This window comes from Leucopleurus acutus, assembly GCF_964270905.1.
Source record: "Leucopleurus acutus genome assembly, chromosome: 10".
Taxonomy (NCBI): domain Eukaryota; kingdom Metazoa; phylum Chordata; class Mammalia; order Artiodactyla; family Delphinidae; genus Leucopleurus; species Leucopleurus acutus.
The window spans coordinates 7397883-7416029 of NC_139153.1; the positions used below are offsets into that span (position 1 = coordinate 7397883).

General features: G+C 42.7%; 1 protein-coding gene and 1 long non-coding RNA gene across 2 annotated transcripts in view; one reads left to right on the top strand and one right to left on the bottom strand.

Annotated features, from left to right (window-relative positions):
• SEC13 (SEC13 homolog, nuclear pore and COPII coat complex component) overlaps positions 1–16467 on the top strand; it is a 54451-nt gene extending 37984 nt beyond the window's left edge. The window contains exons 8-9 of the mRNA XM_082848875.1: positions 503–649; positions 16002–16467. Coding sequence (XP_082705001.1) covers positions 503–649; positions 16002–16115 — 261 coding nt within the window. The 3' untranslated portion in view covers positions 16116–16467. The remainder of the gene's footprint in view (positions 1–502; positions 650–16001) is intronic.
• Positions 15105–16073, bottom strand: LOC309967911. The gene is made up of 3 exons (XR_014326545.1): positions 15974–16073; positions 15627–15733; positions 15105–15449 (listed from the first exon to the last, which is right to left on the bottom strand). It is a non-coding gene; the product is annotated as an uncharacterized lncRNA (long non-coding RNA).
• Positions 16468–18147: the final 1680 nt, after the last annotated feature.

Genomic DNA, 18147 nt, shown 5'->3' on the forward strand with positions numbered 1-18147 from the left:
CAGGCTTAAATGATGTAAAAGATAATTCTGTTTGTTCTGTTTTAGTTTGGTTTGTTTTGGTGTGTGTGTGTGTGTTGTTTTGTTTTGTTTTTTGGTCCCATCTCATTCTCTGAGCTTGGCGTTTAGACAGCAATACCCATTCAGTTGAGAAAGTACAGAGCCAGAGGGAGCCAAAACAACGAAGTTACTTGGCAGTTGTGAGGAAAGCCCCAGAGAAAATTTGAGAATTAGCGGTGCGGACGATGAAACCAGTATGAGGAAAGGAACCTGGGAGACTCCTGACCAGTTTGAAATGTGTTCCTGGGGTAAAGGGATAAAAGCAAGGGTGCTGGGCTGGAAATTAGTCCTCAAAGATGTGAACACTGAGGAGGTCCTTGGCTGTGCTTTGCCCTGAATCCCCCACCCTATTCCTGCAAAAGTCCAATATAGCTCCAGATTGAGAGGATATCACCAGGGCAGGATTGCTGCCCCCATCTCCTGACTCTAGCCTGTCTTTTCCCAGGATGGTCGAGTGTTCATTTGGACCTGTGATGATGCCTCGGGCAATGCGTGGTCCCCCAAACTGCTGCACAAGTTCAATGATGTTGTATGGCATGTGAGCTGGTCCATCACAGCCAACATCCTAGCTGTCTCAGGCGGAGATAATAAGGTAAATACACCCTATTTCCATGACATGGCACACAGGGCCCTGTTTGTCTTTAGTGTGTCCAGTAGAGGGCACAGTTGAATCTTCCATCTAATGGCAGGGTTGGGAGGAACCTGAATGAAGACTGTTTTGAGCGTGTCTCTTATTTACATCATTAATTCTTACGACCCCCCACCCAATCCCGAGGGGTTGTATATCCCCCTTATACAGATAGAGATGGCGACAGAGATTTGACTTGCATAGGGGTCATGAAGCTGTTAGGTGGCACAGCCAATAATCAGACCCAAGGTAAATCCAAAGCCACCACCCTGGCAGTCCATCACCCTGACCATTTGACAACCTCATCTTCATGGTAACGTTTAGTTATACGTAAAATACATATAACAGAGTTTACCATCTTAACTTTTTTTAAGTGTACAGTTCTATAGTGTTAAGTATTGATACATCCACGTTATTCTGCAGTATCACTGTCATCAACCCACAACTCTTCATCCCAAACTGAAATTCTGTGCTCTTCAAACAGCACCTCCCCATTACCCCTCCCCCAGCCCCTAGCAACCCCTATTGTGCTCTCTGTCTCTATGAATGGACTACTGTAGGGACCTCCTGTAAGTAGAATTATAAGGAATTTGGGTTTTTGTGACTGGCTTGTTTCACTTAGCACAGTGTCTTGTTTTTTTTTTTGAATTTTTGTATTCATTTTTTTTATATGGCAGGTTCTCATTAGTTATGCATTTTATACATATTAGTGTATATATACATGTCAATCCCAATCTCCCAATTCATCACACCACCACGACCACCCCCCGCCACTTTCCCCCCTTGATGTCCATACGTTTGTTCTCTACATCTGTGTTTCAATTTCTGCCCTACAAACCGGTTCATCTGTACCATTTTTCTAGGTTCCACATATATGCGTTAATATACGATATTTATTTTTCTTTCTGACTTACTTCACTCTGTATGACAGTCTCTAGATCCATCCATGTCTCTACAAATGACCCCATTTTGTTCCTTTTTATGGCTGAGTAATATTCCATTGTATATATGTACCGCATCTTCTTTATCCATTCATCTGTCGATAGGCATTTAGGTTGCTTCCATGACCTGGCTGTTGTAAATAGTGCTGAAATGAACATTGGGGTGTATGTGTCTTTTTGAATTATGGTTTTCTCTGGGTATATGCCCAGTAGTGGGATTGCTGGGTCATATGGTAGTTCTATTTGTAGTTTTTTAAGGAACCTCCATACTGTTCTCCATAGTGGCTGTATCAATTTACATTCCCACCAACAGTGCAAGAGGGTTCACTTTTCTCCACACCCTCTCCAGCCTTTGTTGTTTGTAGATTTTCTGATGATGTCCATGCTCACTGGTGTGAGGTGATACCTCATTGTAGTTTTGATTTGCATTTCTCTAATAATTAGTGATGTTAAGCAGCTTTTCATGTGCTTCTTAGCCATCCCTATGTCTTCTTTAGAGAAATGTCTCTTTAGGTCTTCTGCCCACTTTTTGATTGGATTGTTTGTTTTTTTTTAATATTGAGCTGCATGATCTGTTTATATATTTTGGAGATTAATCCTTTGTCCATTAATTCCTTTGCAAATATTCTCTCCCATTCTGAGGGCTGTCTTTCATCTTGTTTGTAGTTTCCTTTACTGTGCAAAAGCTTTTAAGTTTCATTAGGTCCCATTTGTTTATTTTTGTTTTTACTTCCATTACTCTAGGAGGGGGATCAAAAAAGATCTTGCTGTGATTTATGTCAAAGAGTGTTCTTCCTATGTTTTCCTCTGAGAGTTTTATAGTGTCAAGTCTTACATTTAGGTCTCTAATCCATTTTGAGTTTATTTTTGTGAACTGTGTTAGGGAGTGTTCTAACTTCATTCTTTCACGTGTAGCTGTCCAGTTTTCCCAGCAGCACTTATTGAAGAGACTTTTTTCTCCATTGCATATCCTTGCCTCCTTTATCATAGATTAGGTTGACCATAGGTGCGTGGGTTTATCTCTGGGCTTTCTATCCTGTTCCGTTGATCTGTATTTCTGTTCTTGTGCCAGTACCATATTGACTTGATTACTGTAGCTTTGTAGTATAGTCTGAAGTCAGGAAGCCTGATTCCTCCTGCTCTGTTTTTTTCCCTGAAGATTGCTTTGGCTATTTCAGGGTCTCTTGTGTCTCCATACAAGTTTTAAGATTTTTTGTTCTAGTTCTGTAAAAATGCCATTGATAATTTGATAGGTATTGCATTGAATCTGTAGATTGCTTTGTGTAGTATAGTCATTTTCACAATATTTATTCTTCCAATCCAAGAACATGGTATATCTCTTCATCTGTTTGTATCATCTTTAATTTCTTTCATCAGTGTCTTATAGTTTTCTGAGTACAGGTCTTTTGTCTCCCTAGGTAGGTTTATTCCTCGGTATTTTATTCTATTTGTTGCAGTGGTAAATGGGAGTGTTTCCCTAATTTCTCTTTCACATTTTTCATCATTAGTGTATAGGAATGCAAGAGATTTCTGTGCATTCATTTTGTATCCTGCAACTTTACCAAATTCATTGATTAGCTCTAGTAGTTTTCTGGTGGCATCTTTAAGATTCTCTATGTATAGTATCATGTCATCTGCAGACAGTGACAGTTATACTTCTTCTTTTCCAATTTGTATTCCTTTAGGTTCTTTTTCTTCTCTGATTGCCGTGGCTAGGACTTCCAAAAACTATGCTGAATAATAGTGGCGAGAGTGGACATCCTTGTCTTGTTCCTGATCTTAGAGGAAATGCATTCAGTTTTTCACATTGAGAATGATGTTTGCTGTGGGTTTGTCGTATATGGCCTTTATTATGTTGAGGTAGGTTCCCTCTATGCCCACTTTCTGGAGAGTTTTTAGTATAAATGAGTGCTGAATTTCATCAAAAGGTTTTTCTGCATCTATTGAGATGATCATATTGTTTTACTTCTTCAGTTTGTTAATATGGTGTATCACATTGATTGATTTGCGTATATTGAAAAATCCTTGCATCCCTGGGATAAATCCCACTTGATCATGCTGTATGATCCTTTTAATGTGTTGTTGGATTCTGTTTGCTAGTATTCTGTTGAGGATTTTTGCATCTATATTCATCAGTGATATTGGTCTGTAACTTTCTTTTTTTGTAGTATCTTTGTCTAGTTTTGGAATCAGGGTGATGGTGGCCTCATAGAATGAGTTTGGGAGTGTTCCTTCCTGTGCAATTTTTTGGAACACTTTGAGAAGGATGGGTGTTAGCTCTTCTCTAAATGTTTGATACAATTCACCTGTGAAGCCATCTGGTCCTGGACTTTTGTTTGTTGGAAGATTTTTAATCACAGTTTCAATATCCTTACTTGTGATTGGTCTGTTCATCTTTTCTATTTCTTCCTGGTTCAGTCTTGGAAGCTTATACCTTTCTAAGAATTTGTCCACTTCTTCCATGTTGTCCATTTTATTCACATAGAGTTGCTTGTAGTAGTCCCTTAGGATGCTTTGTATTTCTGCGGTGTCTGTTGTAACTTCTTTTTCATTTCTAATTTTATTGATTTGAGTCTTCTCCGTCTTTTTCTTGATGAGTCTGGCTAATAGTTTATCAATTCTGTTTATCTTTTCAGAGAACCAGCTTTTAGTTTTATTGATCTTTGCTATTGTTTTGTTTCTATTTATTTCTGGTCTGATCTTTATGATTTCTTTCCTTCTGCTAACTTTGGGTTTTGTTTGTTCTTCTTTCTCTAGTTCCTTTAAGTGTAAGGTTAAATTGTTCATTTGAGATTTTTCTTGTTTCTTGAGGTAGGCTTGTATTGCTATAAACTACCCTCTGAGAACTGCTTTTGCTGCATCCCACAGGTTGTGGATCATCGTGTGTTCATTGTCATTTGTCTCTAGGTATTTTTTGACTTCCTCTTTGATTTCTTCAATGATCTCATGTTTTTTTAGTAATGTACTGTTCAGCCATGTGTTTGTGTTTTTTACGTTTTTTTCCCTGTGATTGATTTCTAATCTCATAGCATTGTGGTCAGAAAAGATGCTTGATATGATTTTAATTTTCTTAAATTTACTGAGGCTTGATGTGTGACCCAAGATGTGATGTATCCTGGAGAACATTCCATGTGCACTTGAGAAGAAAGTGTAATCTGCTGTTTTTGGATGGAATGTCCTATAACTATGAATGAAATCTGTCTGGTCTGTTGTGTCATTTACAGCTTGTGTTTCCATATTAATTTTCTGTTTGGATGATCTGTCCATTGGTGTGAGGTGTTAAAGTCCCCCACTATTATTGTGTTACTGTCAATTTCCTCTTTTATAGCTGTTAGCAGTGCCTTGTGTATTGAGGTGCTCCTATGTTGCATGCATACATACTTATAATTGTTATATCTTCTTCTTGGATTTATCCCTTGATCATTATGTAGTGTCCTTCCTTGTCTCTTGTAACTTTCTTTATTTTAAAGTCTATTTTATCTGATATGAGTACTGCTGCTCCAGCCTTCTTTTGATTTCCATTTACATGGAATATCTTTTTCCATCCCCTCACTGTCGGTCTGTATGTGTCCCTAGGTCTGATGTGTGTCTCTTGTGATAGCATATATATGGGTCATGTTTTTGTATCCGTTCAGCGAGCCTGGGTCTTTCGGTTGGAGCATTTAATCCATTCACGTTTAAGGTAATTATCGATATGTATGTTCCTATTACCATTTTCTTAGTTGTTGTGGGTTTGTTTGTTTGTTTTTTTAAAGGAATTCCTTTATTTTTATTATCTTTTTTTTTTTTTTTTTTGCGGTATGCGGGCCTCTCACCATTGTGGCCTCTCCCATTGTGGAGCACAGGACGCGTAGGCTCAGCGGCCATGGCTCACGGGCCCAGCCACTCCGCGGCATGTGGGATCTTCCCAGACCAGGGCACGAACCCGTGTCCCCTGCATCGGCAGGCGGACTGTCAACCACTGCGCCACCAGGGAAGCCCTATTATCATTTTTTATTTATTTTTTATTTTATTTTTGGCTTTTGGGTCTTTGTTTCTGTGCAAGGGCTTTCTCTAGCTGCAGCAAGTGGGGGCCACTCTTCATCGCGGTGCATGGGCCTCTCACTGTTGTGGCTCTCTTGTTGCGGAGCACAGGCTCCACACACGCAGGCTCAGTAGTTGTGGCTCACGGGCCCAGTTGCTCTGCGACATGTGGGATCCTCTCAGACCAGGGCTCGAACCCGTGTCCCCTGCATTGGCAGGCAGACTCTCAACCACTGCGCCACCAGGGAAGCCCTTGTGGGTTTGTTTTTGTAGGTCCTTTTCTTCTGTTGTGTTTCTCACTTAGAGAAATTCCTTCAGCATTTGTTGTAGAGCTGGTTTGGTGGTGCTGAATTCTCTTAGTTTTTGCTTGTCTGTAAAGCTTTTGATTTCTCCATCAAATCTGAATGAGATCCTTGCCGGGTAGAGTAATCTTGGTTGTAGGTTCTTCCCTTGCATCACTTTAAATATGTCATGCCACTCCCTTCTAGCTTGTAGAGTTTCTGCCGAGAAATCGCTGTTAACCTTATGGGAGTTCCCTTGCATGTTATTTGTCGTTTTTCCCTTGCTGCTTTCAATAATTTTTCTTTGTCTTTAATTTTTGCCAATTTGATTACTATGTGTCTCCACGTGTTTCTCCTTGAGTTTGTCCTGCCTGGGACTCTCTGTGCTTCCTGGACTTGGATGGCTATTTCCTTTCCCATGTTAGGGAAGTTTTTGACTACAATCTCTTCAAATATTTTCTCGGGTCCTTTATGTCTCTCTTCTCCTTCTTGGACCCCTATAATGCGAATGTTGTTGTGTTTAATATTGTCACAGAGGTCTCTTAGGCTGTCTTCAATTCTTTTCATTCTTTTTTCTTTATTCTGTTCCGCAGCAGTGAATTCCACCATTCTGTCTTCCAGGTCACTTATCCGTTCTTCTGCCTCAATTATTCTACTATTGAGTCCTTCTAGTGTATTTTTCATTTCAGTTATTGTATTTTTCATCTGTTTGTTCTTTAATTCTTCTAGGTCTTTGTTAAAAATTTTCTTGCATCTTCTCGATCTTTGCCTCCATTGTTTCTCCAAGGTCCTGGATCATCTTCACTATCACTATTCTGAATTCTTTTTCTGGAAAGTTGGCTGTCTCCACTTCACTTAGTTGTTTTTCTGGGGTTTTATCTTGTTCCTTCATCTGGTACAAAGTCCTTTGCCTTTTCATGTTGTCTATCTTTCTGTGAATGTGGTTTTCCTTCCACAGGTTGCAGAATTGTAGTTCTTCTTGCTTCTGCTGTCTGCCCTCTGGTGGATGAGTCTATCTAAGAGGCTTGTGCAAACTTCCTGATGGAAGGGGGGTTAGAGCTGGGTGTTTCCCTGGCAGGCAGAGCTCAGTAAAACTTTAATCCACCTTTCTGCTGTTGGCTGGGGCTGGGTTCCCTCCCTGTTGGTTGTTTGGCCTGAAGCGACCCAGCACTGGAGCCTACTCAGCTCTTTGGTGGGGCTAATGGCCGACTCTGGGAGGGCTCACACCAAGGAGTACTTCCCAGAACTTCTGCTGCCAGTGTCCTTGTCCCCATGGTGAGCCACAGGCACCCCCCCCTGCCTCTGCAGGAGACCCTCCAACACTAGCAGGTAGGTAGGTCTGGTTCAGTCTCCTATGGAGTCACTGCTCCTTCCCCTGGGTCTCCATGCACACACTACTTTGTGTGTGACCTCCAAGAGTCGCGTTTCTGTTTCCCCCAGTCCTGTGAAAGTCCTGCAATCAAATCCCACTAGGCTTCAATGTCTGATTCTCTAGGAATTTCTCCTGCCGTATCCTGTGGTTGGGAAGCCTGACATGGGGCTTAGAACCTTCACTCCAGTGGGTGGACTTCTGTGGGATAAGTGTCCTCCAGTTTATGAGTCACCACCCAGCAGTTACGGGATTTGATTGTATTGTGATTGCGCCCCTCCTACCATCTCATTGTGGCTTCTCCTTTGTCCTTGCCTGGGGGGTTATCTTTTTTGGTGAGTTCCAGTGTGTTCTGTCGATGACTGTTCAGCAGTCTGCTGTCGCTTTTGGGAGTGAGAGCATGTCCCTGTACTCTGCCATCTTCAACCAGTCTCAGCAGTGTCTTTTTTTCTTTTTTATTGAAGTATAGTTGATTTAAAATGTGTTAATTTCTGCTGTACAGCAAAGTGATTCAGTTGTGTGTATCCACATTCTTTTTTATATTTCCTTCCATTATGATTTATTACAGGATATTGAGTAGTTCCCTGTGCTATATAGTAGGACCTTGTTGTTTATCCATTGTATATATAACAGTTTGCATCTGCTAATCCCAAACTCCCAGTCCATCCATCCTGCACCCCCCATCCACCTTGGCAACCAGAAGTCTGTTCTCCGTGTCTCGGAGTCTCTTTCATAGATAAGTTCATGTCATATTTTAGATTCCACATATAAGCGATATCATATGGTATATGTTGTTCTCTTTCTGACTTACTTCACTTGATATGATGATCTCTAGGTCCATCCATGTTGCTGCAAATAGCATTAATCTTTTTTATGCCTGAGTAATATTCCGTTGCGTGTGTTTCACATCTTCTTTATCTGTTCATCTGTCAGTGGACATTTAGGTTGTTTCCAACTCTTAGCTCTTGTAAATAGTGCTGCTGTGAACATAGGGGGCATGTATCTTTCTGAATTAGAGTTTTCTCTGGATATATGCCCAGGAGTGGGATTGCTGGATCATATTGGTAGCTCTGTTTTTACTTTTTTGAGGAACGTCCATACTGTTTTCCATAGTGGCTGCACCAGTTTACGTTCCCACTGTCAGTGTAGGAGTGTTCCCTTCTCTCCACGCCCTCTCCAGCATTTGTTATTTGTAGCCTTTTTGATGGTGGCCATTCTGATTGGTGTGACGTGGTACCTCACACCTACCTCATTGTAGTTTTGATTTGCACTTAGCGTAGTGTCTTCATCTGTGTTGTAGATCACCTATGGTGTAGCGTATGTCATAGTTTCTTCCTTTTGAAAGCTGAATAATATTCCATTGTGCCACATGTTATTTATCCATTCTCTGTTGATGGACACTGGGGCGCTTCCACCTTTTGGCTATTGTGAATAATGCTGCAGTGCACATGGGTGTGCAAGTAGTATCTCTTCAAGACCCTCTGCAGACAGCTTTTACCCAGCCTAGGGTCCCTATTGGGTTCAGTGGTCCCAGAAAGATCCATCAGGCCCTATCTAAAAGCCATAGAATTTGAGCTGGAATGACCCTCAAAGGATAGCTAACCCAACCCTATTTCTAGTGAGTGCCAATATCAGGACTAGTACCCAGGTCTGGTGGCACCCAGGACAGGCCACTGTACCCTGACTGCCCTCAGTAGTGTTTACAAATCAATGGGCAAGTACCTGGTTGTACGTTCCACGTTTTGGGGTTTGCTGTTTCTATGCTTCTTACTCTTCCTCATAAGCCTGTTTCCCACAAAGAGCTCAGCGCTATTGCTGTCTTTATAGCATTCCTTCGCTGAAGGACTTAGTATGATTTCACTTCAGAGCATTCTACACAGTGCATGCTTAGTGAATAGTCTATCCCTAAGGCAGCAGTTCTTAGAATCACTTTTTTTATCAAGTTAATGTACATAGTTTTAGGTAGTTTTTATTTGGTTTTTTGTTTGTTTTTTGGCTGCCTTTGGTCTTCGTTGCGGCGAGCGGGGGCTAGTCTTTGTTGAGGTGCGTGGACTTCTTATTGCGGTGGCTTCTCGTTGCGGAGCATGGGCTTTAGGCATGCATGTGGGCTCAGTAGTTGTGGCTCCCGGGCTGTAGAGCACAGGCTCAGTAGTTGTGGTGCACGGGCTTAGTTGCTCCGCAGCATGTGGGATCCTCCCGGGCCAGGGCTCGAACCCGTGTCCCCTGCACTGGCAGGCAGATTCCCAACCACTGCACCACCAGGGAAGTCCCTATGATTTTTTTTTTAATGCAGTCTAATTGTCCCTGTACGGAGGCAAACCTTTTCAACTTGTAGCTGCTGCTTCTGCCGTTTACTTCAGTGTATAAATAACATACCTATTAATCTGTTGTCTTCCTCTACCATGGTTCTCAAACTTTAGCATTGCTAAACTTGTTAAAACAGATTACCCACCCCACCCCTAGAGCTTCTGAACCAGTGGATCTGGGCTGGGACCCCAAAATTTGCATCTTTAACAAGTTCCCAGATGCTCCACACACTCTGGTCTGGGACCACGTTTTGAGAACCACTCTAACACCCCATAACCTCTCACTGGAGCTCTGTCCATTTGGTTAAACAGCATCCATGTTTACATTATTATTATTGCCAATATTTCATGTTACATCATTATTCACAGCATTGCCCCTCAGTTACTGTTATTCATATGCTTTTTGTTTAATCTTTTCTTCCAGTTTTAGTGATATAATTGAGATACATCACTGTATAAGTTAACAGTGTACAGCATAATGGTTTTGACTTGCATGTACTGTTAAATGATTACCGCTATAAATTTAGTTAGCATCCATCATCTCATATAGATATAATAGAGAAAAAAATTACTTTCCTTGTGATGTTAACCTCTTAGGATCTACTCTCAATAGTTTTCATATATATTATACATGTGTTAGCTGTAGTAATCATGCTGTACATTACATACCAGTACTTATTTATCATGCAACTGGAAGTTTGTCATGCAAATCGAGTTTTGACCACCTTCCTCCTATTCCCCCTCCCCCACACACTGCCTCTGATAATCATGAATCTGATACCTTTTTCTGTGTTTGGTTTTTTGGTTTTAGATTACACATCCAAGTGAGATAGTACAGTTGTCTTTCACTGTCTTACTCTTTTCACTGAGCATAATGCCCTCAAGGTCCATATATGTTGTCACAAATATCAAATATTCTTTGTTTTCTATGGCTTAATAATACTCCATTTTATGTGTGTGTGTGTATATTTATATATAAATACAACTTAATTATTCACCCCTCTGTTGATGGTCAGTTAGGCTGTTTCCATGTATTGCTAATTGTAAATACTGCTGTTATGAACTTGGGGGGTCAAATGTCTTTTCAAGTTAGTGGGGTTTTTTGTTTTTTGGGGTTTTTTTGTTTGTTTTTAACATCTTTATTAGGGTATAATTGCTTTACAATGGTGTGTTAGTTTCTGCCTTATAACAAAGTGAATCAGTTATACATATACATGTTTCCATATCTCTTCCCTCTTGCCTCTCCCTCCCTCCCACCCTCCCTATCCCACCCCTCCAGGCGGTCACAAAGCACTGAGCTGATCTCCCTGTGCTATGTGGCTGCTTCCCACTAGCTATCCACCTTACGTTTGTTAGTGTATATATGTCCATGCCTCTCTCTTGCCCTGTCACAGCTCACCCTTCCCCCTCCCCATATCCTCAAAAGTTAGTGTTTCATTTCCTTTGGATTTATACCCAGAAGTGGAATTGCTGGATCATATGGCGGTTCTATTTTTAATTTTTTTTAGTTTGTTTTATTGAAGTATGGTTTATTTACAATGTTGTATTAATTTCTGCTTTACAGCAAAGTGATTCATTTACACATATATACATATTCTTCTTCGTATTCCTTTCCATTATGGTTTATCACATGATATTGAATATACTGCCATGTACTATACAGTAGGACCTTGTTGTTTGTGCATTCTATATATAATACTTTGCATTTCCTAATCCCAGACTCCCAATAGATCCCTCCCACACCCCCCATCCAGCTTGGCAACTCCAGCTTGGCAACCAGTAGTCTGTTCTCTAAGTCTTGGAGTCTGTTTCATAGGTAATTTGTCATATTTTGTTTCACATGTAAGTGATATCATATGGTATTTGTCTTTCTCATCATGACTTACATCACTTGATATAATATCTACGTCCACCCATGTTGGTAGAAGTGACATTATATTGTTCTTTTTTATAATAATAATTCCATTGTATATATGTAGCACATATTCTTTACCCATTCTTCTGTCAGTGGACATTTAGGTTGTTTCCATGTCTTGCCTATTCTAAATAGTGCTGCTATGAACATAGGGGTGCATGTACTTTTTCCAGTTATACTTCTATCTACCTATGTGGCAAGGAGTGGGACTGCCGAATTATATGGTAGCTGTGTGTTTACTGTTTGAGGAACCTCCATTCTCTTCTCCATAGTAGTTATTACCAGATCACAGTCCCACCAAAAACATAGGAGGGCTCCCTTTCTTCCATGCCCTCTGCTACATTTATTGTTTGTAGACTTTTTGTTCATGGCATTTTGAGTGGTGTGAAGTGATGCCTCCTTGCAGTTTTGATTTCCAGTTTTCTAATATTAGGAATGTTCAGCATCTTTTCATGTGCCTCTCTTTTTAACACTATGAGTAAAATGTACCTCTGGAAATTGGCCTCCTAAAACTGGGCCCTGTTTTGAATTCCTTTCCTATTACCTGCTCCTGGGCATTTCGTGACAGCAGGGGTCTTTACAGGCTCACAGGCGTTGAGAATATGAAGTTCCCCTGAGCACCTGCTTTAAAGTTGTTGTTACTGGAAACGGCCAAAAGGCGGCAGGATCTTTTCATGCCCAGCTCTGGTTACACCTGCATGTACAGCCTAAGGGGAAGTCGTGTTCCTGGGTTGTGAGTTAGTGGAATGTGTCAGCACAAACACCCAAGGGCTTGTATCTCATTACTTCATTTCCCCCCTCCCAGACAGGTCCTAACCCCTGCAAAACCCCAGTGCTGAGGGTGCTGTCCTACATGGGTGGGGTGACCCTAATGAAGGCAGCTGAAGGTGGGAAGGCCACCACCAGCAGACGTGGAGGCTAGGAGACTATTCAGAGCTCTTCCCGGCCAGAGGGTCCACCATCCTCTGGGTGCACTAGGTTGGCTTTAGCTGCGGGGGCGGGGGGGGGGGTCTGCCTGGATCTGGAGATTGTGGTGACATCCCCAGGGGACCAGACACTCCAGGTCCAAGGCGGGCTCATTTGCTGGTACATCCTCCCCAGCTCCCTCAGGCCCAGAACACTCCAGCCTTGTGTTGCTGGCTGCCCAGGCTCCAGGGCTGTGACAGTAGCCCAGGTTCCCCAAGCCAACACGGAATAGAGGAGGCATTTTTCTCTTTTTATTGTATTTTCTTTTTACTTCTGATTTTAGTTTGGAGTGTTGTACATTTACAGTGGTGTTTTTGTTTCTGGTGTACAGTGACGTGTTTCAGTTATGCAGATACATATTGTTCTCTCTCGGATTCTGTTCCCCTATTGGTTGTGACAGATTGTTGAGTAGAGTTCCTTGTGCTCCACAGAAAGTCCTTGTTGATTATCCATTTTATAAATATTAGTGTGTACAGGTTAATCCCAACCATGGCATTTGTCCCTCCCCCCATACCTTCCCCCTTGGTAACCCTAAGTTTCTTTTCTACGTCTGTGAGTCTGTTTCTGTGTTGTACGTTAGTTCACGCCTATCAATTTTTAGATTCCACCTCTTCGTGAAATCTTATCTGTTCTTCTCTGACTTGCTTCACTTAGTATGATCTCTAGGTCCCTCCACCTTGCTGCCAATGGCATTATTTTTCTTTTTTATGCCTGAGTGTCCATTCTGTTGTATATATGTACCACATGTTCTCTCTCCATCTGCCTGTGGATGCAGATTGTGGTTGCTTCCGAACCTTGAGTGTTGTAGGTCTTGCTGTAGTCAGTGAATGTGCAAGTGTTGGCTTTCCAAGTATGGTTATCTGCAGACGTGTGCCCAGCAGTGGGCTTGCTGGATCATATGGTAGCTCTGTTTGTGGTGGTTTAAGGAACCTCTGTAGTGTTCTCCATAGTGGCTCTACAAATTTACATTCCCCCCAGTGGTGTAGGAGGGTTCCCTTTTCTCTTTGGCCTCTCCAGCATTTATTGTTTGCAGACTTTTTGATGATGGCCATTCTGACAGGTGTGAGGTGATAGCTTGTTGGAGTTTGATGTCTCTAATGATTAGTGATGTTGAGCATCTTTTGTTTTTTGGCATTCTGTATGTCTTCTTTGGAAAAATGTGTATTTAGATTTTCCACCCATATTTGGATTAGGTTGTTTTCTTGATCTTGAGCTGCATGTATATTTTGGAGATTAATCTTTTGTCTGTTTCATTTGCAAATATTTTCTCCCATTCTGAGGGTTGTCTTTTCGTCTTGTTTATGGTTTGATTTGCTGTGCAAAGTCTTAAGTTTCATTAGGTCCCATTGTTTGTTTTTATTTCCATTACTCTAGGAGGTGGGTCAAAAAGGATCTTGGTGTGATTTATGTCATAGAGTGTTCTGCCTTGTTTTCCTCTAAGAGTTTGATAGTGTTTGGCCTTACATTTAGGTATTTAATCCATTTTGAGTTTCTTTTTGTGTATGGTGTTAGGAAGTGTTCTAATTTCCTTATTTTACATATAGCTGTCCAGTTTTCCCAGCCCACTTATTGAAGAGACTGTCTTTTCCCCATTGTACATCCTTTGCCTCCTTTGTCATACATTAGCTGACCATAGGTGCGTGGGTTTATCTCTTGGCTTTCTATCCTGTACAGTTGATCTATATTTCTGTTTTTGTACCAGTACCATACTCTCTTGCTTACTGTAGCTTTGTAGTATACTTTGAAGGTGGGGGGCCTGATTCCTCCAGCTGTTTTTCTTTCTCAAGATTGCTTTGGCTATTCAGAGTGTTTTGTGTTTACATACAAATTGTAAAGTTTTTTGTTCTAGTTCTGTGAAAAATGCCATTGGTAGTTTGATAGGGATTGCATTGAATCTGTAGATTGCTTTGCGTAGTATAGTCATTTTTACAATGTTGATTCTTCCAATCCAAGAACCTGGTATATCTCTCCATCTGTTTGTATCATCATCTTTAATTTCTTTCATCAGTGTCTTTTATAGTTTTCTGCATACAGGTCTGTTGCCTCCTTTGGTAGGTTTATTCCTGGGTATTTTATTCTTTTTGTTTGGTAAATGGGAGTCTGCTTAATTTCTCTGATTTTTCATTGTTAGTTTATAGGCATGCAAGAGATTGGAAGTGGGCTTCTTGACAGTGGGCCCTGTTTTGAATTCTTTTTCGAAGAATTCATTGTACCTCTGGAAGTGTGCAGATACAGTTCTTCACTAGTCAGCTCAATTTGGGTTTCTGGCTTTCTCTCCTATGGGTGAAAGGACCTGCTGTTAAGTTCTGTTTTGGCTTGAGGCACTTTTTTCCACTCTGAATATGCCACTGGCTGAGATCAGGTAGGACAGCTGGTTTCTTTCCCTGCACCCGTGAGGCTGGAGCATCGGCTTCACAGCTGCCTGGATTCTCTGGTCAGGCTTGCTAGACAGTCAGGATGGCTACTCGACTCAGCAGTAGGTGAGGCTGGAATTACCTTCCTTGCCCTGGCAGTACCTAGCAGAATGGGATCAGAGAATGCATGGCTTATTTTAGGGGAAGCTGAAGAGTCAAGAGTGTGCACTGAATTCCTGATCAGGTGAGGCCACCAGATTTGCTATGCAGACAGTGAATGCCACTGGCAGTGCTTTCTATTCCCGTGTTACTTTAAGCAGGGTTGTTGACCGGCTATGTGGCTTCACTGGTTGGGCAGTCCAAAGGCTGTATTCAATAGCAAGTGCAGCTGTGGACTGGTGTGCTTTCCAGGGAAGCAGCTTTAAGGTTACTAATGCTTTGTTTGTGGTCTGGACTGTAGCCTACCTGTGCCCCAGCTTCCCTGTCAGAACAGACTCACTTGGGCCCTGCAGGTAGGGACTCAGGCTGTGGAGATCTGAGCGCTGGTTGCTGGACCTCTGGTCACAATCCGATTCTCAGCAGCTGGGCCTCACAGATTCAGCTGCGATCCTGGTGGAGCAAAACCAGAGTATCAGCACCTGCAAAGTGATGAGCACAATGCAGTGGGAGGGGGGAACAGGTGCTGGATGTCACTGGAGGGGCCAGAGCCTCAGGGGAGGCCGCTCCCTGTGGTACTGTGCCAGCCCCTGGAAGGGATGCTGGGATCAACGTGTGGCCCCTTCTTACCTTCAAACAGAGTCGGTCTCAGTGTCCATAGTGCAGGACACTTCAGCCTCACTGCTGTGTTGTAGGATTTGTTCATGGTGTGTCTCTATGAATAGCTGTTAGTTCTTCTTTTGAGGGAAAGTGAAGCCGTGAACAAGTTGTGTCACCATCTTTATGACATCACTCTCCATACTCCTCCTTTCTTACTCTGTGTGGATACTTTTTCCTTTACTTCCATTTTGGTGGGATTTCAGTGGGGGGAACCAAAGTAAGTGCTCTCTTTACCCACAAGACTGTGAGCTGTAGTTCTTGCTGGAGATCTTTGCCCTCTTTAGAGAACCCAGGGAGGTAAGGGCAGGGATACATACCTGTAACGATGTGTGTGCTGGCTTGCAGGTGACCCTGTGGAAGGAGTCGGTTGATGGGCAGTGGGTGTGCATCAGTGATGTCAACAAGGGCCAGGGTTCTGTGTCCACTTCAGTCACAGAGGGTCAGCAGAACGAGCCGTGACAAGACAGGCACAGCCTGTTCTCTACCTGCTGCCTCCAGGACTGCCCCTTCGTGGGCCAACTGACCACACAGCTGGGAGGAAGAACACCCAGCTCCCACAAGATCACTTTCCTGGGAGTCGTTAAGAAATGCACCCAGATTATCATCTGCCTTAACATGATTTGATATGGTTTGTAATTTACTGTCCACCTGAACACACACTTGTTCTGAGGGAAAAACAACCGTCAGCTCTATTATTTTAAGATATTGTTGGTCATTTTTATGTACCTTTTAGGTTCAGACATCATTTGGGGGGGTGGGGAATTGTTTCCAAAGTAATTAAATAAACTTGTATTGCTTATAATTCTTCCTGCATTTTTCTAACCCCTCCTTACAAAGCTCGTTTTACCTCTTGCTGGTTAGTGTCCTAGAACAGCATTACCAAGACCCAGGTCCCTATGGGCCTAGCTGAGTCCTGCCCACAGAGCTAATCTGTCACTGTGTAAGTCCTTATGACTCAGTCTATGCTGAAGGCACCATACAAAGCTACACTTGGCCTTCAGGGATGGGACTGCAGCCCCCAGCTCTGCTACTTATGCTGAGGCTAATAAAGTCTGCCCTGCACATACAGTGGAGTATCAACCATATCCCAAGAGTTTACAAGACTGAAGAGGAAAGCAGGCACAATTCACCTGGTTTTCTGCCGTCAGTGGAAGGAGCAGCTCACCAACACTGAAACAAGGATCACATCCAAGGGGAGACCCTGGGACCCTGAAGTGAAACAGCAGGTCACGGCAGTAGCTGAGACCTGTATGAGTGGCATGAACTTGGAGCTTTCACACGTGAAGCAGCACAGCAAACCTGTGTAGGAACAAACCCCCAACTTACTGGTGAGGAAACTGGCAAGAAGGTCAAGAGCTGCCCTGGGCTGTCCACCGCCACGTGCCAGAGGCAGCGTTGGCATCCTAATCCGTCTCAGCTCAGAAATCGGAACTCTCAAGGCTGGAATCCGGGACCTGCTGCTGGGGCTCCTCAGCCGTAATCGGGGAGTGGAGCTCACGCCGGGCCTTTATGTGCGCACACACCACTGAAAGGTCAGGCCGCTCACTACAGGAGGTTCTGTGCACAGCTCAGTGTGGACCCCTCTTCTGCCTGTTCTTTGTCCATTTTTCAGCAGCAGAATCCCTGTTGTGAAATAAATCTTACAACATATAAAATTGGAAAAAGTGCAACTACATTGGTTCAAGTGAGGACAGAGGGCCTGCCCACAAGACCTCCCAAGGCATTCTGCAAAATCCTAGCCTGCACAGAACAATAGGAAAATTGCTACTCCCTCCCTAACATTATTCAGATGCGAAAAGAAAGGCCAAGGAAGCACCTTTGCTCGGGCTTCTCAATGGACACAAATGACACTGAATTCTAGTTAGCTCTACGTATCTGCCTTCCTTAACAAGCTCCGTGCTCCCGAGGGCAGGCCTGGTCCTCCTTACAGTGCCATATACAAATGAATAATGAGAAGGGACTGGTCCCATGTCTCACAGTGGGTTAGTGATAGCTTCTTGGGCTCCTGGCCATAGGCTGTGTTTATAGCTTACACCATCCCATCGAATAATCTGGAAGTAAATGAAATTACCACTGTCAACAGTTTATGCTTAGGGTGGTAACACGTTAGCCATTCCTGGGGTAAGGGAGATACCTCCAATTTGTTACAACAAAACAGGCCAACCAAGTGCAATGCCATGTTGTGTCCATCTTCAGGGCAGTTGCCAAGCCCAAATGAGAGGAATGTAAGGGTAATTTAAAAGATATACAGAGAATTCTAGTTAGGGCAAGATGGCAGTAGCAGCCACACTGATTTTCAATCCTCTCACAAAAGCAAAGCAACTAGGATAGCAAAAGAAACCCCTGGATGACATTAAGGTAGCCCCTCAAACTCTGAATCATCAAGGAGCAGGGCCAACCATTCATAAGGGGGAGATTTCCACTTCCACACAGGAAGGAGTCACAGCTCCAAGAGTTTCCCTCAAGCCATTAACAACTAGAAAAACACAAA